Raw genomic sequence first — 26,007 nt, forward strand, 5'->3', positions numbered from 1 at the left:
GCAGACGCGCCTCGGTTTAACGTCTCATCCGAAAAACGGCTTTTTGTTCTCAGGTCTGAGGCGAGAATGCTACCCACTGACACTTGCTCTGAAATTCCCTCCCTAAATCTGGCTCTCCTCCTTTAAGCCGCTGCTGAAAACCTATCTCTATGACTAATCTTTTGCTCACCTGTCCGAATGTGGCTTGGTGTCAAATTATGTCTGATAACTCTCCTGTGAAGCGCCTTTAAAAACGTAATACGTTGGGACTGAGTTTTGGGGATTCCCGACATTAGCGACTCACATTAAACACTGCCCTACTCCAATGCTTCCTCTTTCTGTTTATTAAGCGGTGCTGGCGAGGGGATAACTTTCGCTTTTCCTTTCAATGTCTTCCGCGGAGCGCCTTTGCGATGTAGTCCGGGTCCTGTAGTCCTTTGGTGGGCCTGCGGCTGCGCGGGAGGGTGAGAGCGCGGCGAAGGGCGGACTACATCCCCCAGAATCCATCCTGTCAAAATAGATGGCCGGGCTGAGTGCGAGCCTCTGTCCCAAACAATCGGAGCTCGAACTCTGGAAGCTTGTCCCAGAGCGCGCGGCGGAGGCTGCTGGCTCGGATAGCGGCGCCCACCGAATGCAACCATGATTTCCTATTCAAGACATCAGGCCGCGACTTGAAATGGAGAGGGGCGGCGTTGCGGATAAAGGCTCACGCTCCGAGGCCCCGGAGCGCTGTAACAACGATAATCCCGGCGAAGTTCTGCTGGACGCATTCTTCAGGAACCAGGGTCTATATCGAAAGAGAATCGCTAAGGATGGGTCTTGTCTCTTCAGAGCTGTTGCTGAACAGGTATGCAACACGCTTAGTTAACAAAAAATTCTTGTCACCATTTTACCGGATAAAAATTTAATTGGACTATTAATTACATACAATCAAACCTCCAAAAACACGTTATCATGTTATGTCTCTGATTTGCATTGCGCGATTGGCTGCCACTTTTGCCTACAAAAAATGTGACTACAGTGTGAAGTGTTTTGTGATTTCCCGAGGACGTAAAAGGTGTTGGTTGCACAGCTTAACCAATCTTTTATGTCCACCAGAGAGTACAGACAGGGTCTTCATTTAACACCTGAACAAAGGCACTAAAGTAACCTGCATAGTAAAGTTTTGAGTGGAAGACCATTGGTTCATGCAGCCTACCCTTCCAAATTGTCCATCAGGGTACATTACTGGAACTACTAGCCTTGTATCCAAAGAAGAATTCATCCAGCCCCCTTTTTAAAAAAAAACTACCATGGTTTTCTGTTTCACTATTCTCAATAGTAATCTGTTGCACAATTCTATCCTTCTCTTGTATTAAAAAATGTTTCCTTTGGCTCCCTTAACTCAAAATGTCCCCAAGAATTATGGGTTTGAAAGAAAGATTTAGCTAGTTTATCAAATTTCTCCTCATTTATCTAGAGAGTGCAGTCCCAACTGTTGGGGAATGGATCAACTTATAAGTTATTCCACAAGATAATAGGGTTCAAAGGCTTTTGTTGGCATTAACCATACATTTATTACATAATGGTACTGGAGGACTGCTAATGTGGTACTCTTGTTTAAGAAGGGAGAAAGGGATCGGCCGAGTAATTACAGGACTAACAGCCTAACCTCAGTGGTGGGAAAATTATTGGAAAAAAAATCCTGAAAGGCAGGATACATCTACATTTGGAAAGGCAAGGATTAATTAGGGGCAGTCAGCACGGATTTGTTAAGGGAAGATTGTGTTTGACTAACCTGATTGAATTTTTTGAGGAGGTAACTAAGAGGGTTGATGAGGGTAGTGCGTACAATGTAATGTATATGGACTTTAGCAAAACTTTTGATAAGGTCCCACGTGGTAGACTGGTCACGAAGGTTAAAGCCCAGGGGATCCAAGGCAAAGTGGCTAGTTGATCCAAAATTGGCTTAGAGGTAAGAAGCAAAGGATAGTGGTTGATGGATGTTTTTGTGACTGGAAGGATGTTTCCAGTGGGGTTCCCCAGGGCTCGATACTGGGACCCTTGTTTTTTGTGGTATATATCAATGATCTAGATTTGAATATAGGGAGTATGATTAAGAAGTTTGCAGATGACACTAAAATTGGCTGTGTGGTTGATAATGAAGAGGAAAGTCATGGACTTCAGGAGGATATCAATCTACTGGTCAGGTGGGCAGAGCAGTGGCAAATGGAATTTAATTCGGAGAATTGTGAGGGAATAAGGAAAGGGTATACACATTAAGCGGTAGGCCACTTAATAGTGTAGATGAACAAAAGGACCTTGGAGTGTTTGTCCACAGAACTCTTTTTGGTTGGATAACGAAATAAACATTAAATCAAATGCCCCCCAATCTGGGGGACACTCCAAACATTTCTCAAACTGCCCTTTTTTTTTGACTTTTTTGGCTTTTAAAAAAAAAAAAATTTTGGGCCATAAAATCATTAATTCTACAAGTGTCCCCTATAAAAGGGAAGGGGGACACTAAAACCGGCAATTAAAACAAATTAAACTGTAAAATAAATAAAATCAAATTAAAATTTGGTTGCCGGGGGTAACGATGCACTCCAGTCCCTCCGGTGCCCACCTCTCGCGGAAGGCCGCGAGCGTACCGATGGACACCGCGTGCTCCATCTCCAAGGACACCCTGGCGCAGAAGAGAGGCAGGCAGTCAGGCTGAACGACCCCCTCGACCGCCCGCTGTCTGGACTGGCTGATGGCACCCTTGGCCGTGCCCAGGAGCAGTCCTACGAGGAGGCCCTCGGACCTACCCGCTCCCCTCCGCACAGGGTGCCCAAAGATCAGGAGTGTGGGACTGAAGTGCAGCCAGAATTTCAGGAGTAGCCCCTTTAAATAATAAAACGGGCTGCAACCTCGTGCATTCGATAAAAACATGGAACATGGACTCTTCCAGACCTCAGAAATTGCAGGCGGCCTGGGAACCCGTGAACCGGCTTAAAAAATTTATTGCACGGCACTGCTCCGTGCACCACCCTCCAGGCCAAGTCCCCGATAAATAGTGGGAGGACTCCCGAGTAGAGTGCCCTCCATCGGGGACCCCCGCCTCCTCCGGTCGGCAAGATGGTACGCCATGGCGTGTCCGGACGGCAGGCGAGGATGGCAAAGTTGAGAGTGTGCAGGAGCAGCCCGTACAGGAAACCTCTCCACGCGGAACTGAAAAGCACGGAGGGGATTTCCCCGAGGCGGCTCAAGTTGTGATGCGCCGGCTCCCGAGGGAGGTTCCGGGGTTTGGCGCCGATGAGGAATTCCGTCCGGACGAGGGTCAGTTCGGACGGGATCTCCCCATGTGCTTGAGCCTCCTCGATGCACCTAACGGAGTCAGGGCCCAGAGCTGTTTTTAGCGACTCGATGGCATCGGCCGCGCGGCGGACGTCGACCGAATTCAGGCGCCGCGCCAGCGTGTCTGGCACCATCCAGCCCGCTCCTCCGCCATCGAGCAGGTCCCTGGCCCTGGTCACCTCACCAGCCACAGCCCTCTCGTCCGCCTGCCACCTAAAACCTCGGTTGTGGAGGTACGGATTCCCGAGCAGCGTTTCCTGCAGGACAGCCGCCACTCCAGCCGGTGGAGAGCTGCGCTTGGTGGAGACTTTGTTCCAGACCCTGGTGAGTTTCTTGTAAAAGACAGGCAGCTCCTGGACGGCGGTCCTGATGCCCCCCATGCTCACAAACAGGAGCTGTGTGTCGTAGTTGAGGCCGTGCTGCTGGCGGAAGAAATACGTCGCCAGAGCACGCCACCTAGGAGGGGGCTCGACGTAAAGGTATCTCTGCAGGGTCTGAAGACGGAAAGTCGCGAGCTGGGCGCTGACGCACACCAACGACTGACCGCCCTCCCCAAGCGGGAGACTCAAGACCGCGGCAGAGACCCAGTGCTTCCTGTTGTTCCAGAAGAAGTCCACCAGCTTCTTCTGTATCTTGGCGACAAACGCAGGGGGAGGGGTCAAAGTGACCAGCCGGTACCACAGCATGGCGGCCACCAGCTGGTTTATGACTAGCGCTCGACTGCTGTAGGACAGCACTCGGAGCAGTCCTGTCCAGCGCCCTAGGCGAGCGGCGACCTTGGCCTCCAGCTCTTGCCAGTTCGCCGGCCAGGCTTCCTCGTCGGGGCTAAGGTAGACTCCCAGATAGAGGAGATGGGTCGTGCTCCAGGCAAAAGGCCTGAGCTCCTCCGGCAGGGAGTCCACCCGCCACTGACCCACCAGGAGTCCGGAACATTTCTCCCAGGTGATCCTGGCGGAGGATGCGGCCGAGTAAATCTCCTGGCACTCACGCATCCTCCGCAGGTCAGCGGGATCCTCTACCGCGAGGAGCACGTCATCTGCGTAAGCCAAGAGGACGACCTCCACGCCCGGCCCTTGCAGAGCCAGTCCCGTCAACCTCGTCCGCAGGAGGCGCAGGAAAGGCTCCACGCAGATGGCATATAACTGGCCGGACATGTGGCATCCCTGGCGCACCTCTCTCCTAAAGCGAAGGGGCGCCGTCAAGGACCCGTTAACCTTAATCAGACACTCTGCGGCGGCGTACAAAAGTCGGATCCGGGCGACGAAATGCGTCCCGAACCCGAAAGCGCGCAGATTTCCGAACAGATAGTCGTGATCCAATCTGTCGAACGCCTTCTCTTGGTCGAGGGATAGGAAGGCGACCGACAGACCAGCCTCCTGGGAACAATGGATGAGGTCCCGGACCAGATGGATGTTATCGTGGATTGTCCGGCCCGGGACCGTGTAGGACTAGTCGGGGTGGATCATGTGGTCCAGCACGGCGCCAAGGCGAGCAGACATCGCCCTGGCGAAGATTTTGTAGTCCGTGCTGAGGAGGGAGACCGGGCGCCAGTTCTTAAGGAGGCGGAGATCGCCCTTTTTAGGCAGCAGGACGATGACTGCCCTGCGCCAAGAGAGGGGCATCTCCCCGTTCGCCAGACTTTCCCACAGGACCCGCGTGTAGTCGCCCCCCAGGACATCCCAGAACGCCCTGTGGAACTTCATGGTCAGCCCGTCCAGCCCTGGGGCTTTTCCCCTCGAGAGCCGGTTGAGGGCGCCGGTCAGCTCCGCCAGGCTTAGCGGAGCTTCCAGATTTTCGGCGCCCTTCGGGCTGACCTTCGGCAGGTCCTCCCACAAAACTCGACGTGCTTCCTCGCTGGACGGCTCCGGAGAGAACAGAGCCCCATAATATTCACGGGCCCTGTTGTTGACGCCCTCCGGATCCGAGACGAGAGAGCCGTCGTCGGCCAGCAGCGTCAAGAGCTGCTTACGGACACTCTGTCTTTTTTCCAGCGAGTAGAAGAAGGGGGAGCCGCGGTCCAGATCCCGCAGGAACCGGATCCGCGACCTCACGAATGCGCCTCGGGACCCGACGAACTGCAGGTCCTTCAGCGCGGCCTTCTTCGCTTCGTACACCGTCCGCAGGGCCGGGTCCTCGACGACTTGACCGAGACGGGACTCCAGGTCGAGCACCTCTTTTTCTAGGCGCCCGACCCTGGCCGCTCACCTCTTGGTCGACCCCCTCGTGTACTCTTGACAGAAGACGCGGACGTGAGCCTTGCCCATGTCCCACTATAGCCTCAAGGAGGGGAAGCCCCCCTGCTTCCTTCTCCAGTCGGCCCAGAAATGACGGAACGAGTCCTGGAACCGCACGTCCTCCAGCAGCTGGTTGTTAAAATGCCAGTACGCGGACCCCGTCCCTGCGCGGAGCGAAGCGACCTCCGCCCACACCAGGTGGTGGTCCGAACACGGCACCGGCCGCATGGAGGCCGCCGGGACGCAGGAAACATACGCCCGAGACACGTAAAGGCGGTCGATTCTGGATCATCCTACTCCAGGCCTCACCCAAGTAAAGGCGCTGGAGTCGGGATGGAGATTTCGCCAGACGTCCACCAAGTCGAAGGACCCGACCAGGTCCCTCAACTTCTCCATCGCCGTCATGCTCTGCGGGGCACCGGAGCGGTCCCTCGCCTCGAGGGTGCAGTTAAAATCCCCCCCGAGGACAATGCAGTCGCCGACGTCGACGGAGCCAAGAAGAGCGGACACCTCTTCAAAGAAGCACGTTTGCTGCGGGCCGGGCTGAGGGGCGTACACGTTCACGAGATGGAGCGGCACGTCCCCCAGGCGAACCGTGCCGTGCAGCAAGCGGCCTGGCACGGGCTCCTCGACCCCCAAGATCTCCGGCTGAAAATGCGGGGCCAGCAAGATCGCCACCCCACTAGAAGTGGCGGTGAGGTGGCTCATGCGGACCTCTCCTTGCCATTCCAGGAGCCACGTGGCTTCGTCTCCAGAAACGGTGTGGGTTTCTTGCAGGAAGCACACCGCATATTTTCCCTCCCACAGGAGCAAAAAATTGTTAAATCTACGGCGTGCCTCTCTGCCGCCGTTGATGTTGAGGCTGGCTATGGTTATCTTCATGACAAAAGCATAGTGCAACCTCTACCTAACCTATTGTGGTGGGTGGAGTGGAGTCGTTTGTTGACCTCCACTCCCTCAGCAGACGAGCGAGGAATCTTTTGAGCCGGCGCAGCTCAAGGCCTTGCGCCTTTGATAAGGGCCCGCCCGCGGCCATGGTTTTAGCGGCGGCGCGGACGGACGCGATGAGCAATCCTGGCTCGGACCATTTTTCCAGGGCCAGATGGGCTCGGTTGCGGCGACCCTGGTTCTGGACCAAAAAGTCCCGGAGTTCCTTTACAGGAATGAGGGGGGACTCGGCGGCGGGCACGAGGAGATCCACCGCCTCACTGGCGATGGACTCTAGATCTTCTCCCTCGTTCACGAGGTACGGCAAACGGCCCGGCCGCTCCATCCGACCCTGGCTCTGCCCCGATCCCACCCCCAGGATCGTCGGCAGAGGAGTCCCCACTGGGCTCTTTTAAAAGCGGTGCTGGGTCAGGAAGCGACAGCGGAAGGGGTTCCTCCTCTACCTGGTTTAAGAAATTCTCCAGGTCCTCCAAGTACCTCCGCTCCAAAGTAGGGGGCGAGGGTTGGTGTTCTTCCCCCTCCCCGCCACCACCCCCCGGCCCAGCGTGTACAGAATCATTAAAATTGTTAACACTTTGTATTTCTTCCGGGTCGAGCAACTCCCGGGGGAAGTTGGTTAATAGCTGGGCGGGCTCAGGTTCGGCCTTTTCGGCCCCGCCCGCCTCAGTCCCCGGGACGCTCAACCCGGCGGCTACGCATTCCTCCGCTGGCCCCACGCCCCCCACGACAGGCAGATCTTCCACGCCATCCCCAGGAGGCAGAGGCTGGGTAGCCTCGACTGTCTCACCCTCCCCGGGGACAGACTCCTCTCGCCTACGGCACAGTTTGGGGGCGCTGGTGGGGGACGCGGGACACGCGGCGGGCACCGACTCCTCCGCGGAGGGATGTTGTTCCCCCTCCGCCTCATTGGAGTGGCGCCTCCTTTTGTTCCTGGGGGGGGCGCGGAGGCAGGGAGACCTCCATGTCTGCCGAGGCTTCCCGCTCCACTCCCCCCTTTTTCTTTTCTTGCCCGCGCCCGAGCCCCTCTGAGGTATTGGTCAAGGGCTTGGGCACGGGCTCAGGGCACCCTGCGCTCGCCGGTGACAGGGTTGGGCTGAGCGCCGTGATCAAATTGTCTGGCGCACTGAGGGGACCCGCCTCGAGGTGCTTCATCTTCCTCCGCGCCTTCTTTCCGACCGGACGCTCTCCCTCCCCCCTGCTGGAGGCCGTGAAAACAAAGGCCTCCGACGATGCCCGCGCACCTACGGCTCCCGGTACGCGGACGCAGCTCGGGGGAGGGGTGGTGGCGGCGCCAGCCTTGGCCGCCTTCGGTGGTTTGGCGGCCTTGGAGGTGGGGCAGTTCTTGCGAACGTGCCCCACCTCCCTACAGGCATGGCACCGCACGCCGTCCGACGTCCAGAAGACGCGGTAGGCAGTCCCCTCGTGCACCACATTAAAATTGCCCTCTGTCGTCTCCTCCCGCGCCAGCCGGACAAAGAGCTGGCGGCGGAAGGAGAACACGTGGCGCAGGCTGTTCTCCCTGAGGCCGAGCGGTATGGGGTTAATCCCTGATCTTACCTCCCCAAGTTGGTGTAGGTGAGGGAGGAGGAGCTCAGCGGGAACAAAGGGTGGGACGTTTGAAACGATGACACTCTGCGCGGTGGCCTCGAGAGGGTCCACCGGCAGGAACGTCCCGCCCACCGTGAGCCCCTTTTCAAGGGCCAGGGACACCGCTCGCTCCGACCCCAGGAAGAACATCGCCTTCCCAGACATTTTGGAGGCTGCGACAATGGCCGAGGGGCCGACTACCCCAGCCATCGCCCGCACGCACTCCTCGATGCTCATTGTGGGGTGAGTGTAGCTCTTGACCTCGTGTTTTTTTGTAATTAGTTTAAATGGTGGCAGGGCAGCAGGAGGTGCCGTGGATGTGGACGCCGCCTGTGCGTATGTCTTAGCTGGCCCTGCCACCGGCGTGGATGGGGTCGCCATGACGGGGGTCCCTTTTAAGGGCCACACCCACCTCAAAGTCACAGGCCTTAATGGTCTTAAATTGGCCTCGTTGGTGTTTGAGCAGAGGGAGCTCTTAGTGGGGCACACCTCTCCCCTAGTTAACGATTGGGGAGGGGTCTTGCTCCCTCTGCTCAGTTGTCTTAATTTAATTTTAATTAAGGAAGAAAGGGGCTCTCAGAGAGAGAGAGGGGAGAGACAGAGAGAGTGACAGAGAGAGAGAGCGGGGGGTGGGAAAGAGGGAAGCTGTGAGGGCAGGTCTCCCCTCACAGCGATGGGTGGGTGCTTTCTGGTGTGCACTCCCCAGATGATGAAAAAAAACAAGACACAGTCTTATAGGATGGTCTTCGGTGGGGGGAGAAGATGTCTTCACCTGGGGCAGCTGGAGCCACCCAGGCACACACTCCCAACGATGTTAAATAGGGTGATTACCAAGTCTTCAGCCAGGTAGCTCCAGCTATCCCAGGCTAGGCAATGGGGGAGGGGTGCTTCAGTGGTGTGTGGGGCCTAGCTGTAAACAAGACCCCCACACACACTTCCACACACACACACCCCCCGCGATGTTCCGGGCCTCGAAGAAATCTTCTTTTCTCCCCCCACCAATAAAACAATGTCTTTAGGGGAATGCACCAGTACACCCACCTGTAGAATGTTGTAGAGTCTCCCTCCTTCCACACAGGTTGTTGTTCTTTCCCCCTCTCTCCAACTCTCTGTAGAAGTAATAAAGTTGTTGAATTTTCTGCTCTCCTCCTCTCCCTCTGGATGGATTGTAATGAAGTAAGCCCCTTCCTCCTCTTCCTGGGCTGGTCTCGGGGTTCTCTCCAGGCCTTCAGGCAGGAGCAACAGCAGGGAGCTCCTTCCCTCACTGCTCCAGGCTCCAAATGATCAGGCCACGCCTCCAACAGCTCCACCCTTGTCCACAGATCCCTGAAAGTAGCAGGCCAGGTGGATAAGGTGGTTAAGAAGGCATACGGAATGCTTGCCTTTATTGGCCGAGGAATAGAATACAAGAGCAGGGAGGTTATGCTTAAATTGTATAATACTCTGGCCCGCATACAGTTGTGGTCGCCATATTATAGGAAGGACGTGATTGCACTAGAGCGAGTGCAGAGGAGATTTACTAGGATGCTGCCTGGAATGGAGAAGCTTAGCTATGATGACAGATTGGGTCGGCTGGGTTTATTCTCATCGGAACAGAGGAGGTTGAGAGGAGACCTCATTGAGGTGTACAAAATTTTGAGGTGCCTGGATATAGTGGATAGCAAGGGCTTATTTTCATTGGTGGACGGGTCAATTATGAGGGGGCATAGTTTTAAGGTGGTTGGTGGAAGGTTCAGAGGGGATTTGAGTGGGGGCTTCTTCACGCAGGTGGTTGTGGGGATCTGGAACTCTGCCTGGAAGGGTGGTGGATGCAGAAATCCTCGCCACATTTTAAAAGGTGCTTGGATGGGCACTTGAAGTGCCGTAACCTGCAGGGTTATGAACCTAGAGCAGGTAATTGGGATTAGACTGGATAACCTCTTGTTGGCTGGCGCAGATACGATGGTAAGTACTGCAGGAAATCGAATGCGGCCAGGGTGATCGCCTGGACTCGTTTTGATCGCCTGGATGGGTCAGTGAGGAATTTTCTCAGATTTTTTTCCCCCAATTGGCCTGGGTTTTTATTTGATTTTTGCCACTCCCAGGAGATCACATGGCTCCGGTTGGGGTGGAATGTAGAATGTTTTAGTTTAAGGGCTGTCACAGTTGTGTGGGGCGGACTGGTTGGGCTAGGTGCTCTTTACTTTTCCGCCATTGTTTATATGTAAACTTTACTGCTGCTGACCGAGGGCCGTGCGGCTCTTTGTCAGCCGCGCGGACACGATAGGCCGGAATGGCCTCCTTCTGCACTGTAAATTTCTATGTTTCAATGTTAATTATTATCAACAATTACACATATACAATGATAACCATAACTAAATACAATTACTCACATACTCAGGGTAACACTTAGGATACAGTGTGCTGGAGGATTCACACCTTACAGTTCTCGAGCTTGAGGGGATCGGCTGGACAAGCCTTTTTGAATTCTGAAGTATCTATTCTAACACCCCTCTTTAGAGATTTTATATATTTTTTCTTTAGCGCAGAATCATGTGTTATCAAAGGACTACCTCATCCCGTTATGCAATTAATGGATTTCAGTTTTAACAAAGCTTATCAAGGCTTTATCTTGACCAAATTCCTCAACAATGCTCTTGGAGGAGTTTCTATTTAAAGCCATAGCTTCTCGGCTGGATGGTCAAAACATGTCCATAGACATCTCACTGCTGAGAGATCACTGGTAGCTCTCAAGGCTGAGTGAGCAAATAGTTTGTGGTCTCTGCTGCCCTTTGCTTTTCATTTCACTGGAAACTGAAACTGACATTTCCAGCCTTCGAACAAAAACTTACTTATCATCTCCTTACACAAAATTAACTATCTTCATAACTTAGCTTTCTAAGTTCAGTAATAAGCCTCCTATTCTCCTTTGGATTCCCACCAGTAATTTTCTACAGCCTTTTTTTAATATGAAGATCAAAACTGAACACAGTATTCAAGCTGTGGTCTAACAAAGGTCAGACACAACTTCAATATCACCTCCTTTGATTTGTAAGTCACTTCCCTAGCTATACATTCAAACATTTTATTACCTTTCTTCACTGCCTGGGAACACTGAGCTGACAGCTTTACTGACAAATCTACCAAGTATTTATGATTTTATGTCTCCTATTCACAACAAAACATAGAAACATAGAAAATAGGTGCAGGAGTAGGTCATTCGGCCCTTCGAGCCTGCAACGCCATTCAATAAGATCATGGCTGATCATTCCCTCAGTATCCCTTTCCTGCTTTCTCTCCATACCCCTTGATCCCCTTAGCCGTAAGGGCCATATCTAACTGCCTCTTGAATATATCCAATGAACTGGCATCAACAAATCTCTGCGGCAGGGAATTCCACAGGTTAACAACTCTCTGAATGAAGAAGTTTCTCCTCATCTCAGTCCTAAATGGCCTACCCCTTATCCTAAGCCTATGTCCTCTGGTTCTGGATTTCCCCAACATCGGGAACATTCTTCCCACATCTAACCTGCCCAGTCCCGTCAGAATCTTATACGTTTCTATGAGATCCCCTCTCATCCTTCTAAACTCCAGTGAATAAAGGACCAGTTGATCCAGTCTCTCCTCATATATGACAGTCCAGCCATCCCTGGAATCAGTTTGGTGAACCTTCACTGCACTCCTTCAATAGCAAGAACGTCCTTCCTCAGATTAGGAGACCAAAACCGAACACAATATTCCAGGTGAGGCCTCACTAAGGCCCTGTACAACTACAGTAAGACCTCCCTGCTCCTATACTCAAATCCCCTAGCTATGAAGGCCAACATACCATTTGCCTTCTTCACCGCCTGCTGTACCTGCATGCCCACTTTCAGTGACTGATGAACCATGACACCCAGGTCTCGTTGCACCTCCCCTTTTCCTAATCTTCCGCCATTCAGATAATATTCTGCCTTCGTGTTTTTGCCCCCAAAATGGATAACCACGGGCTTGACAGGGTCGATGCAGGGAGGATGTTTCCTCTGACTGGGCAGTCGAGATCCAGGGTCACAGTCTCAGAATGAGGGGTCGCCCTTTTAGGACTGAGCTGAGGAGAAAATTCTTCACTCAGAAGGTGGTGAATCTTTGGAATTCTTTACACCATAGGGCTGTGGAGGCTCAGTCTTTTGAGTAGATTCAAGACAGAAATCGATAGATTTTCAGATATTAAGGGAATCAAGGGATATGCGGACAGTGCAGGAAAGTGGAGTTGAGGTAGAAGATCTACCATGATCTCAGTGAATGGCAGAGCAGGCTTGAGGGGCCGAATGGCCTGCTCCTGCTCCTAGCTCTTATGTTCTCCCAGTATCCTCGCCATACAGATCCCTCAACCAACATAACTAAAACAGATGATCTGGTCATTTATCTCAGTGCTGTTTGTGGGAGCTTACAGCTTTGGTCTCCATATTTAAGGAAGGATATACTTGTATTGGAGGCTGTTCAGAGAAGGTTCACTATGTTGATTCTGGAGAGGAGGAGGTTGACTTAAGAAGATAGATTGGATTTCAGAACAATGAAAGGTGATCTTATTGAAACATATAGGATAATGAGGGGCTCGACAAGGTGGATGCAGAGAGGATATTTCCACTCATCGGGAAACTAAAACTAGGGGACATAGTCTCAGAATAAGGGGCTGCCCATTTAAAACTGAGATAAGGAGGAATTTCTTCTCTGAGGTTTGTAAATCTATGGAATTCTCTGACCCAGAGAGCTGTGGAGGCTGGGTCATTGAATATATTTAAGGTGGAGATAGACAGAATTTTGAGCGATAAGAGAATAAAGGGTTATGGGGAGCAGGCAGGGAAGTGGAGCTGAGTCCATGATCAGATCAGCCATGATCAGATCAGCCATGATCTTATTAAATGGTGGAGCAGGCTCGAGGGGCCAGGTGGCCTCCTGCTCCTTTTTCTTATGTACATTCCCACCTAGCTTTGTATCAGGAGCAAACTTGGATATATTACATTTGGTAAGCTCATCCAAATAATTGGTATATTGTGACTAGCTGGGGCCCAAGCGCTGATCCTTGCGGCACCCCACTAGTTACAGCCTGCCAACCCGAAAATGACCCATTTAATCCTACTCTTTGTTTTCTGTCTGTTAATGAATCCTCAATCCATGCTAGTATATTGCCTCCAATCCCATGAGCCCTAATTTTGTTAAATAACCTCTTGTGTGGCACCTTACCGAATGCCTTCTGAAAATCTAAATACACCACATCCACTGGTTCCCCCTTATCTATTCTACTAGTTACAACCTCAAAAAACTCAGTAACAGATTTGTCAAACGTGATTTCCCTTTCATAAATCATAAATCCCTGTTGACTCTGCCCAATCCTATTATTATTTTTTTCTAAGTACCCTGTTGCCACAGTCTTAATAATAGCTTCTAGCATTTTCCTTACTACTGATATCAGGCTAACTGGTCTGTAGTTCCCCATTTTCTCTCTCCCTCTTTTACTTAAACAGTGCGGTTACATTAGCTACCTGCCAATCAGCGGGAACCGTTCTAGAATCTATGGAATTTTGGAAGATGGCAACAAATGCATCCACTATCTCTAAAGCTACCTCTTTGAAAACCCTAGGATGTAGGCCATCAGGTCCAGGGGATTTATCGGCTTTCAGTCCCATTAATTTCTCCAGTACTATTTTTTTTTACTAATACCAGTTTCTTTCAGTTCCTCTTTCCTGCTAGACCCTTGGTTCTCTACTATTTCCGGGAGGTTTTATGTGTCTTCCATGAAGACAGACACAAAATATTTGTTTAATTTCTCTGCCATTTCCTTATTCCCAATTATAATTTCTCCTGTCTCAGCCACATTTACTTTTGCCAATCTTTTCCTTTTTACATTCCTATAGAAGCTTTTACCGTCTGTTTTTATGTCTCTCGCTAGTTTACTCTCGTTCTATTTTCCCTTTCTTCATCAATTTCTTGGTCCTCCTTTGCTGAATTTTAAAATCCTCCCAATCCTCAGGCTTACTGCTCTTTTTGGCAACATTATAAGTCTCCCAGACCACTCTTTGATGTAATACTATCTTTAACTTCTTTTGTTAGCCACGGTTGGACCACTTTTCCTGTGCGGTTTTTGTGCCTTAAAGGAATGTATGTTTGTTGTAAATTATGTATTATTTAAATGCTAGCCATTGCTTGTCTACCATCATACCTTTTAATGTAGTTTCCCAATCTACCATAGCCAACTCTCCCCTCATACCTACGTAGTTTGCTTTGTTTAGATTTAAGACCCTAGTTTCGGATTTAACTAAATCACTTTCAAACTCAATATAAAATTCTATCATATTATGGTCACTCTTCCCTAAAGGCCCCTTTACTATAAGGGTATTAATTAACCCTTTCTCATTGCACAATACTAGATCTAAAACAGCCCGTTCCCTAGTTGGTTCCTCAACATACTGATCTAGAAAACCATCTTGTATACATTCCATGAATTTGTCCTCCACACTATTACTGCAGATTTGGTTTGCCCAGTCTGTATGTAGATTAAAGTCCCCCATGATTACTGTATTACCCTTGTTACATGCACCTCTAATTTCCTGATTTATACTGTGCCCTACATTCCCACTACTGTTTGGGGGCCTATAAACAACTCCCACCAACGTTTTCTGCCCATTGCTGTTTCTTAGCTCCACCCAAACTGATTCTACATCTTGATTTACCGTGCTAAGATCCTTTCTCTCTACGGTCTTTATCCCAGGGCTATTCCTCCTCCTTTTCCATTTTGGCCATCTCTTCGAAAAGTTAACTATCCTGGAATATTTAGTCCCAATCATGGACCTTGCAACCACGTCTCCGTAATGGCTATTCGATCAAACCTATTAATTTCTATCTGCGCTGTTAATTCATCAGTTTTGTTGCGAATGCTTCATGCATTCAGACATAGTGCCTTTAGCTTTGACTTTTTTCTGTTTTTCCCTGATGTCACCTTAGTCACTGATGTCCTATTACCTTTGTTACTCTCTCTGTCCCTTCCTGACCCACTCTGCTTATTTTTACCCAAAACTCTGCTCTGCTCCAGAGCCTTGACATTTCTCTTGCTTTTAAATTTACTCTTTCCTGAATCCTCTCACCCCCCCTTCGTTAGTTTAAAGCCCTGTCTACTTCCCTCGTTATTTGATTCACCAGGTCACTGGTTCCAGCCCAGTTCAAGTGGAACCCGTCCCAACGGAACAGCTCCCTCTTTCCCCAGTACTGATGCCAGTGCCCCAAGAAGCAAAAAAACAAAACCCCTGTCTCCCAGACCACTCTTTGAGCCACGCATTTAACTTTCTAATCTGCTTATCCCATATCAATTGGCACGTGGCTCCGGTAACAATACAGAGATTATAACCTTTGAGGTTCTGCTTTTTAATTTGGACTCCAATTCCTCAAACTCTTTAAGGAGAACCTCATTTTCAGTTCTACCTATGTCGTTGGTTCCTACGTAGACTATGACAACTGGATCCTCCCCTTCCCACTCCGTTCTTCTCCAGCCGAGAGGAGATGTTTTTAACCTTGGCACCGGGCAGGCAATATAACCTTCGAAACTCCCGGTCATGGCTGCCTGATCACTAACCAGACCTGTACCACTACCTAACCTAAGGGATGAATCTGCCTCCTGGATCAATGTGTCCATGTAACTCTCCCCCTCCCTAATGCATCGCAATGTCTGCAGTTCGTACTCCAGCTCAACAACGCTGAACCGAAGTTCCTCAAGTTGCAGACACTTACTGTAGATGTGGTTGCTCGGGATCGCGGTGCTCTCCGCCAACTCCCTCATGCTATAGTTACGACACACCACCTGCCCTGCCATCCCTAACCTTGCTTTATTACTCTCCTGCTCTTCTTTGAATAATGCCATGGGATCTTTTTCATCCACCTGAGAGATGGCAGTTGGGGTCTCAATTTACCGTCCCAACCGAAAGATGAGACATCAACAATGCAGCACTCCCTCAGTACTGCACTGAAGTGTCAGCCTAGATTATGGGCTCAAGACTTTGGAGTGAGGCTTCAACCCATGTTGTTCTGTCTTGAGGTGAGAGTGCTACCACTGAGCCAAGGATGTAAAGTGGAATGTTCGTATCTGAATAATAGTTCTTTGACTTCAGTTGAAGTTTGATTAATTTGCCCTTTGGCAACCTTTTTATTTGAGATGGGACTTCCTAACTTTCTTGACTGCAGGATTTGTGATTTGCTGTTCTCTTCTCGTTCCTTTTCTTCTTCAAGTACAGAACTCAACACAGGACTTTCTGAGGTAACATAGAATTTGTACTTCTGTATGAATTTAGAATTATCTTTCATCTTGTAGATCAATTCGGAAATTACTTTGTATCAAAAATTGTTTGTGATTCCATCTGTATTCTTCTATATTATATTCCACCTCATAAGATTTAAGAGAACCCTTCTTGATCCGTTGCTTTTCTCAACTGCAAGTTGCTAATTTCTGGTCATGATTATAGAAACATAGAAACATAGAAAATAGGTGCAGGAGTCGGCCATTCGGCCCTTTGAGCCTGCACCACCATTCAATAAGATCTTGGCTTATCATTCACCTCAGTACCCCTTTCCTGCTTTCTCTTCATACCCCTTGATCCCTTTAGCCGTAAGGGCCATATCTAACTCCCTCTTGAATATATCCAATGAACTGGCATCAACAACTCTCTGCGGTAGGGAATTCCACAGGTTAACAACTCTCTGAGTGAAGAAGTTTCTCCTCATCTCGGTCCTAAATGGCTTACCTCTTATCCTTAGACTATGTCCCCTGGTTCTGGACTTCCCCAACATCGGGAACATTCTTCCTGTATCTAACCTGTCCAGTCCTGTCAGAATTTTATATGTTTCTATGAGATTCCCTCTCATCCTTCTAAACTCCAGTGAATACAGGCCCAGTCGATCCAGTCTCTCCTCATATGTCAGTCCAGCCATCCCGGGAATCAGCCTGGTGAACTTTCGCTGCACTCCCTCAATAGCAAGAATGTCCTTCCTCAGATTAGGAGACCAAAACTGAACACAATATTCCAGGTGAGGCCTCACTAAGGCCCTGTATAACTGCATTAAGACCTCCCTGCTCCTGTACTCCAATCCCCTAACTATGAAGGCCAACATACCATTTGCCTTCTTCACCGCCTGCTGTACCTGTATGCCAACTTTCAATGACTGATGTACCATGACACCCAGGTCTCGTTGCACCTCCCCTTTTCCTAATCTGCCGCCATTCAGATAATATTCTGCCTTCAAGTTTTTTCCACCAAAGTGGATAACCTCACATTTATCCACATTATACTGCATCCGCCATGCGTTTGTCCACTCACCTAACCTGTCCAAGTCACCCTGCAGCCTTTTGGCGTCCTCCTCACAGCTCACACCGCCACCCAGCTTAGTGTCATCTGCAAACTTGGAGATATTACATTCAATTCCCTCATCCAAATCATTAATGTATATTGTAAATAGCTGAGGTCCCAGCACTAAGCCCTGCGGCACGCCACTAGTCACTGCCTGCCATTCTGAAAAGGGATGACTAATCAGGGGAGGGCAGCAGCAGCCAAGTTCATGGCACCGTGGCTGGCTCTGTTGAACAGGAGGGGAGGAAAAAGAGTGGGAGAGCAATTGTGATAGGGGATTCAATTGTAAGGGGAATAGATAGGCGTTTCTGCGGCCGCAACCGAGACTCCAGGATGGTATGTTGCCTCCCTGGTGCAAGGGTCAAGGATGTCTCTGAGCGGGTGCAGGACATTCTAAAAAAAGGAGGGAGAACAGCCAGTTGTCGTGGTGCACATTGGTACCAACGACATAGGTAAAAAAAAGGGATGAGGTCCTATGAAACGAATTTAAGGAGCTAGGAGCTAAATTTAAAAAGTAGGACCTCAAAAGTAGTAATCTCGGGATTGCTACCAGTGCCACGTGCTAGTCAGAGTAGGAATCGCAGGATAGCGCAGATGAATACATGGCTTGAGCAGTGGTGCAGCAGGGAGGGATTCAAATTCCTGGGGCATTGGAACCGGTTCTGGGGGAGGTGGGACCAGTACAAAGCGGACGGTCTGCACGTGGGCAGGACCGGAACCAATTTCCTGGGGGGAGTGTTTGCTAGTGCTGTTGGGGAGGAGTTAAACAAATATGGCAGGGGGATGGGAATCAATGCAGGGAGACAGAGGGAAACAAAAAGGAGACAAAAGCAAAAGACAGAAAGGAGATGAGGATAAGTGGAGGGCAGAGAAACCCAAGACAAAAAACAAAAAGGGCCACTGTACAGCAAAATTCTAAAAGGAAAAAGGTTTTTAAAGAAACAAGCCTGAAGGCTTTGTGTCTTAATGCAAGGAGTATCCGTAATAAGGTGGATGAATTAACTGTGCAAATAGATGTTAACAAATATGATGTGATTGGGATTACGGAGATGTGGCTCCAGGATGATCAGGGCTGGGAACTCAACATCCATGGGTATTCAACATTCAGAAAGGATAGAATAAAAGGAAAAGGAGGTGGGTTAGCATTGCTGGTTAAAGAAGAGATTAATGCAATAGTTAGAATGGACATTAGCTTGGATGATGTGGAATCTATGGGCCCAAGTTTCCACATGATTTGCGCCTGATTTTTAGGAGCAACTGGTGGAGAACGGACTATCTTAGAAATCGCAATTCTCCACATTTTATTTTCTGCAGTTCTAGTCAGGTAGAACAGTTCTACTTTGGAACAGAATTTTTTCTTCAAAAGGGGGCGTCTCCGGCAACTGACACCTGATTTGAAAGTTTCCACAGTGAAAACGTACTCCAAACTAAAGTAGAATGGAGCAAGTGAAGATTTTTGTAGAACTGAAAAAACCTGTTCTACACATTAAAAAATCAGGCGCAGGTTACAAATTAGGTGTCCAGAACGAGGGGGGGCGGGGGGGGGAGCGGAACTCATTAAATTCTACAATAAATCCTTATTCATACTTCTACAAATATTATACAACTAAATCCAACCTGAATAAACATTTATAAGCAAAGAAAAGATTAAATAAACCATCTTCCGACCTGTGTGAAAGTGCTTCAGGCACGGAGAATTCTGCAGGCGTTCGTTCCCGCGGAGGGGAGGGGGAAGAGAAGGGAACAGCCGTTTCGTTCCCGTGGAGGGGAGGGGGGGGAATTAAACAGCCGCTTCGTTCCCGTGGAGGGGAAGGGGGAAGGAGACAGTGAGAAGGCTGCAAGTGCTAATGTACTTTTATTAAAAAAATGTTCAAAAATTAAACAGCTACAAAGAACTACAAAAATGGCCGAGTGCCAATGATTTTTTCACACTGAGCATGCGCGAATGCTCCAACGCGCACGCGCAGCGTTGCCGGCAGGAAAAAAAACTAATTTAAATAGTACCCGACCCCCTCCCACTTACAAAATCAGCGCGAGTGTAGGCTCCGCCCCCTGGGCGCCGCGCCAGGCAGACAAGGAGCTGCAGAACGCTCCAGAATTGCGAGGTTTTTTTTAGGCGCCGTTTTAGGCGCGAAAAACGGGCTCCCAGCTCGGAGGGGCGCCCGTTTTTTATCGTGTGGAAACTTGAGCCCTATATGGGTTGAACTGCAGAACACCAAAGGGCAAAAAACGTTAGTGGGAGTTGTGTACAGACCTCCAAACAGTAGTAGTAAAGTTGGGGAGGGCATCAAACAGGAAATTAGGGGTGCATGCAATAAGGGTGCAGCAGTTATAATGGGTGACTTTAATATGCACATAGATTGGGCTAACCAAACTGGAAGCAATACAGTGGAGGAGGGTTTCCTGGAGTGCAGAAGGGATGGTTTTCTAGACCAATATGTCGAGGAACCAACTAGGGGGGAGGCCATCTTAGACTGGGTGTTGTGCAATGAGAGAGGATTAATTAGCAATACCGTTGTGCGAGGCCTCTTGGGGAAGAGTGACCATAATATGGTGGAATTCTGCATTAGGATGGAGAATGAAACAGTTAATTCAGAGACCATGGTCCAGAACTTAAAGAAGGGTAACTTTGAAGGTATGAGGCGTGAATTAGCTAGGATTGATTGGCGAATGATAGTTAAGGGGTTGACTGTGGATGGACAATGGCAGACATTTAGAGACCGCATGGATGAACTACAACAATTGTACATTCCTGACTGTCATAAAAATAAAAAAGGGAAGGTGGCTCAACCGTGGCTATCAAGGGAAATCAGGGATAGTATTAAAGCCAAGGAAGTGGCATACAAATTGGCCAGAAATAGCAGTGAACCCGGAGACTGGGAGAAATTTAGAACTCAACAGAGGAGGAGAAAGGGTTTGATTAGGGCAGGGAAAATGGAGTACGAGAAGAAGCTTGCAGGGAACATTATGACGGATTGCAAAAGTTTCTATAGGTATGTAAAGAGAAAAAGGTTAGTAAAGACAAACGTAGGTCCCCTGCAGTCAGAATCGGGGGAAGTCATAACGGGGAACAAAGAAATGGCGGACCAATTGAACAAGTACTTTGGTTCGGTATTCACTAAGGAAGACACAAACAACCTTCCGGATATAAGAGGGGTCAGAGGGTCTAGTAAAGAGGAGGAACTGAGGGAAATCCTTATTAGTCGGGAAATTGTGTTGGGGAAATTAATGGGATTGAAGGCCGATAAATCCCCAGGGCCTGATGGACTGCATCCCAGAGTACTTAAGAAGGTGGCCTTGGAAATAGCGGATGCATTGACAGTCATTTTCCAACATTCCATTGACTCTAGGTCAGTTCCTATCGAGTGGAGGGTAGCCACTCCAAAAAAGGAGGGAGAGAGAAAACACGGGATTATAGACCGGTCAGCCTGACATCGGTCGTGGGTAAGATGATGGAATCAATTATTAAGGATGTCATAGCAGCGCATTTGGAAAGAGGTGACATGATAGGTCCAAGTCAGCATGGATTTGTGAAAAGGAAATCATGCTTGACAAATCTTCTAGAATTTTTTGAGGATGTTTCCAGTAGAGTGGACAAGGGAGAACCAGTTGATGTGGTATATTTGGACTTTCAGAAGGCTTTCGACAAGGTCCCACACAAGAGATTAATGTGCAAAGTTAAAGCACATGGGATTGGGGGTAGTGTGCTGACATGGATTGAGAACTGGTTGTCAGACAGGAAGCAAAGAGTAGGAGGAAATGGGTACTTTTCAGAATGGCAGGCGGTGACTAGTGGGGTACCGCAAGGTTCTGTGCTGGGGCCCCAGCTGTTTACACTGTACATTAATGATTTAGACGAGGGGATTAAATGTAGTATCTCCAAATTTGCGGATGACACTAAGTTAGGTGGCAGTGTGAGCTGCGAGGAGGATGCTATGAGGCTGCAGAGCGACTTGGATAGGTTAAGTGAGTGGGCAAATGCATGGCAGATGAAGTATAATGTGGATAAATGTGAGGTTTGGTGGTTAAAAACAGAGAGACAGACTATTATCTGAATGGTGACAGATTAGGAAAAGAAGAGGTGCAACGAGACCTGGGTGTCATGGTACATCAGTCATTGAAGGTTGGCATGCAGGTACAGCAGGCGGTTAAGAAAGCAAATGGTATGTTGGCCTTCATAGCGAGGGGATTTGAGTACAGGGGCAGGGAGGTGTTGCTACAGTTGTACAGGGCATTGGTGAGGCCACACCTGGAGTATTGTGTACAGTTTTGGTCTTCTAACCTGAGGAAGGACATTCTTGCTATTGAGGGAGTGCAGCGAAGGTTCACCAGACTGATTCCCGGGATGGCGGGACTGACCTATCAAGAAAGACTGGATAAACTGGGCTTGTATTCACTGGAGTTCAGAAGAATGAGAGGGGACCTCATAGAAACGTTTAAAATTCTGATGGGTTTAGACAGGTTAGATGCAGGAAGAATGTTCCCAATGCTGGGGAAGTCCAGAACCAGGGGTCACAGTCTAAGGATAAGGGATAAGCCATTTAGGACCGAGATGAGAAGGAACTTCTTCACCCAGAGAGTGGTGAACCTGTGGAATTCTCTACCACAGAAAGTTGTTGAGGCCAATTCACTAAATATATTCAAAAAAGAGTTAGATGTAGTCCTTACTACTAAGGGGATCAAGGGGTATGGTGAGAAAGCAGGAATGGGGTACTGAAGTTGCATGTTCAGCCATGAACTCATTGAATGGCGGTGCAGGCTAGAAGGGCCGAATGGCCTTCTCCTGCACCTATTTTCTATGTTTCTATGACCCGTTTAACCCGACTCTCTGCTTCCTGTCTGCCAACCAGTTCTCTATCCACGTCAGTACATTACCCCCAATACCATGTGCTTTAATTTTGCACATCAATCTCTTGTGTGGGACCTTGTCAAAAGCCTTTTGAAAGTCCAAATACACCACATCCACTGGTTCTCCCTTGACCACTCTACCAGTTACATCCTCAAAAAATTCTAGATTTGTCAAGCATGATTTCCCTTTCATAAATCCATGCTGACTTGGACCGATCCCATCACTGCTTTCCAAATGTGCTGCTATCTCATCTTTAATAATTGATTCCAACATTTTCCTCACTACTGATGTCAGGCTAACCGGTCTATAATTACCCGTTTTCTCTCTCCCTCCTTTCTTAAAAAGTGGTGTTACATTAGCTACCCTCCAGTCCATAGGAACCGATCCATAGTCGATAGAGTGTTGGAAAATGATCACCAATGCATCCACTATTTCTAGGGCTACTTCCTTAAGTACTCTGGGATGCAGACTATCAGACCCTGGGGATTTATCAGCCTTCAATCCCATCAATTTCCTTAACACAATTTCCTTAATAACGATTTCCTTCAGTTCCTCCTTCTCACTAGACCCTCGGTCCCCTACTCTACTCTTACAATGTTGTTCTTTACTTCTGGTAATTGTCACACCCCTAACTTGTAATAGATTGTTTGTTTCCTCTTATTCTTCTTCTAGCTTTCAGGCAACACCTTCCACAATTTGAATTTTTGGAGCATTGGGAAATCTTTCTTCTGTCAATCTCTGCATTGGTGAAGAGCTAAATCTGCTATTGGGATGTTTCTTCTTTTTAGCAGAGCATAGTAACAATCTTGGCTTGTTCCAGCTGTTCTTTTGTTACCGTAACTCTATTTTGTACCTACTGGCCATAATTTGGGGATCATGTAATGTGCTCAAAGTCACAATCTATTGCAAATTTCTTGAAATTCCACACTGAGAACTGAGGTCAATTGTTACAGAAAAAATCTTGGCTTTGCTGAGTTTTTTTAGAAATCTCCAAGTGTTGGTAGTTAGTAGTCAGATTTCTTTTAATTGTATTCACTTTAAATTTGTTGAATCATTGCAGATTCTCAGCTTGTTTGGCTTCACACTGTTGCCATACATGATTGGTGATGAAGCTGTTGATTCACCTTACACATTTACTTGGAACACAGCCAGGGTGAAAAGAAATACGGAACATTATTGAGAAATTTTGCCAATAAGGAAGAATACTGTGAGGGAAATGCATTTATGAAATTGAGACCAAGGAACTGATTGACCACTATGTTATGATGTCTGTGGGTTGACTCACAGGGGAGTGCACCTTTATTGTAAGCTGTCAATTAATTCAGTTCTAATAAGCTTAAGCTCGAGAACTTGCTGGGGTTTGTTTCATAAGAACATAAGAATATAAAAGCAGAGAAGTCCTCCTACAACTGTACACGGTACACCTGGAGTACTGCGTGCAGTTTTGGTCTCCGATTTAAGGAAGGATATACTGTACTTGCATTGGGGGCTGTTCAGAGAAGGTTCACTAGGTTGATTCCAGAGATGAGGGGTTTGACTTATGAAGGTAGGTTGAGTAGGTTGGGACTATACACATTAGATTTTAGAAAAATGAGAAGTGATCTTATCGAAACATATAAGATAATGAAGTGTCTCGACAAGTTGGATGCAGAGAGGATATTTCCACTCATAGGGGAAACTAAAACTAGAGGACATAGATCTTAGAATAAGGGGCCGCCCATTTAAAACTGAGATGAGGAGGAATTTCTTTTCTGAGGGTTGTAAATCTGGAATTCTTTGTTCCACAGAGCTGTGGAGGCTGGGCCATTGAATATATTTAAGGCAGAGATGGACAGATTTTTGAGCGATTAGGGAATAAAGGGTTATGGGGAGTGGGCAGGGAAGTGGAGCTGAGTCCATGATCAGATCATCCATGATCTTATTAAATGGCGGAGCAGGCTCAAGGGATCAAATGGCCTACTCCTGCTCCTATTTCTTATGTTCTTATGTTATATATATATTTCTCATATATAATACTCACACAGCGGATTTGGTGGCAAACATGTAAGTTCATTCCTCCAGTTCACCAAAGTCAAAATTGTGTGTAAAGTTCTTCTACACTGTAACATTGTGATCAATCAGTTCTTCTCTCACTTGATTTCTTGAATATATTTTGTCTCCTAGCATTCTTCCTTGCTGACTGAATTTCTCCATCAGTATTTTCTTTTCTTTTGGTGGGCAAGTAAACTGCCTGAGAGACTTGCCACATGATCTTCAGTGGTCAACAGCACAGTTGGGGTGGATGGGGGTGGAAATTGTTAACGGCATGACCCTCTATCCCACCCTTGGCACACATGAAGCAGGTTTCAGTTCACAGGAAATTCAGTTGATTTATAAAAACTTTTTTTTGCTATGAGCTATGAGAGAAAGCCTAAATCATAACACTTATTGCTTAACTGATGCAAGAGGAGTGTTAGTGAAGGAGGAATTGGAGGCATGAAATATGGCAAAGATTTGAACCATTGAAAGGTAGCTAGAGAGATTGTCTAATCTTTCCCAATGAATTAAATTCAAACAATGCTCCCTATAATTGTGTCCCTAGTACACCGTTAATAAGGCACGGTTTGGCCCTCAGGCTTATTCACAGGGAAAAATTAAATGTACATGGTATTCACCCCTCTCATTTGTTGTAAGGGGATAAAAAAACGGTCACTAGAGTGAAGACAGACCGAGGGTCATGAATGGAGATCCAGATTAAGAGGGCTTATCAGTTTTAGGAGGTTCTGAGGAATCAGGAATTGTTGACCCCTCTGCTAAGGGAAATAGGTCCATCCTATCCACTCTATCTAGGCCCCTCATAATTTTATACACCTCAATAAAGTCCCCCTCAGTCTCCTCTATTCCAAAGAAAACAAACACAGCCTATCCAATCTGTGCTCATAGCTAAAATTCTCCAGTCCAGGCAACATCCTCTTAAATCTACTCTGTACCCTCTCAAGTGCAATCACATCTTTCATGTAATGTGACCAGAATTGCATGCAGTACTCTAGCTGTGGCCTAATTAGTGCTTTATATAATTCAAGCATAACGTCCCTGCTTTTGTATTCTATGCCTCAGCTAATAAAGGCAAGTATTCTGTATGCCTTCTTAACCACCTTATCTACCTGGCCATAAAGAGTCGTAACCTCCAGGGCTACGGCCCTAGTGCTGGAAGGTGGGATTAGGCTGGTTAGCTCTTTTTAGATCGGCACAGACATGATGAGCTGAATGCCCTCCTTCAGTGTCATAATTTTTTTATGATTCTATTCTATGATCTGTTTTAAGAGAATGTCTTCTTGACACTTTGCTTTATGTCTGCTGCAGTCGTGCAGTGCTTTTCTCACGTGGCATTTAGAGTTTATAAGGCACTGCAGTGGCCGTTTAATTCACCTCTGGTATTTAGAAGCATCAACAATTACTTGAATTTGTGTATTTACACCGTTTCTTTCCCCTCTTTTCCCCTCCTCCCTCAAAATCTAGACTGGCACTCCAATCTTTCAAATGAGACGTTAAACTGATGCCCCATCAGCCCTCTTAGGTGGACATAAAAGTTCCCATACCATTATTTTGAAGAAGAGCACGGGAGTTCAACCCGGTGTCCTGTCCAATAGTTATCCCTCAACCAACATCACTAAAACAGATTATCTGGTCATTATCATATTGCTGTTTGTGGGACCTTGCTGTGCAGAAATAGGCTTCAGTGTTTCCTACATTACAACAGTGA

The 26,007-nt window shown here is 48.1% G+C and overlaps 1 protein-coding gene across 3 annotated transcripts in view; it reads left to right on the top strand.

Annotated features, from left to right (window-relative positions):
• Window positions 1–494: 494 nt before the first annotated feature.
• Window positions 495–26,007, top strand: part of otud4 (OTU deubiquitinase 4) — a 192,532-nt gene continuing 167,019 nt past the window's right edge. For 2 of the 3 annotated variants that reach the window (XM_070871593.1, XM_070871596.1), the window contains exon 1: window positions 495–826. In XM_070871593.1, the coding sequence (XP_070727694.1) occupies window positions 656–826 (171 nt within the window). In that variant the 5' untranslated portion in view covers window positions 495–655. Of the gene's footprint in view, window positions 827–16,301; window positions 16,330–26,007 lie in introns of all 3 variants that reach the window. The other variant, XM_070871597.1, reaches the window with a different exon arrangement.

The sequence above is a fragment of the Pristiophorus japonicus genome, chromosome 2, assembly GCF_044704955.1.
Source record: "Pristiophorus japonicus isolate sPriJap1 chromosome 2, sPriJap1.hap1, whole genome shotgun sequence".
NCBI lineage: Eukaryota > Metazoa > Chordata > Chondrichthyes > Pristiophoridae > Pristiophorus > Pristiophorus japonicus.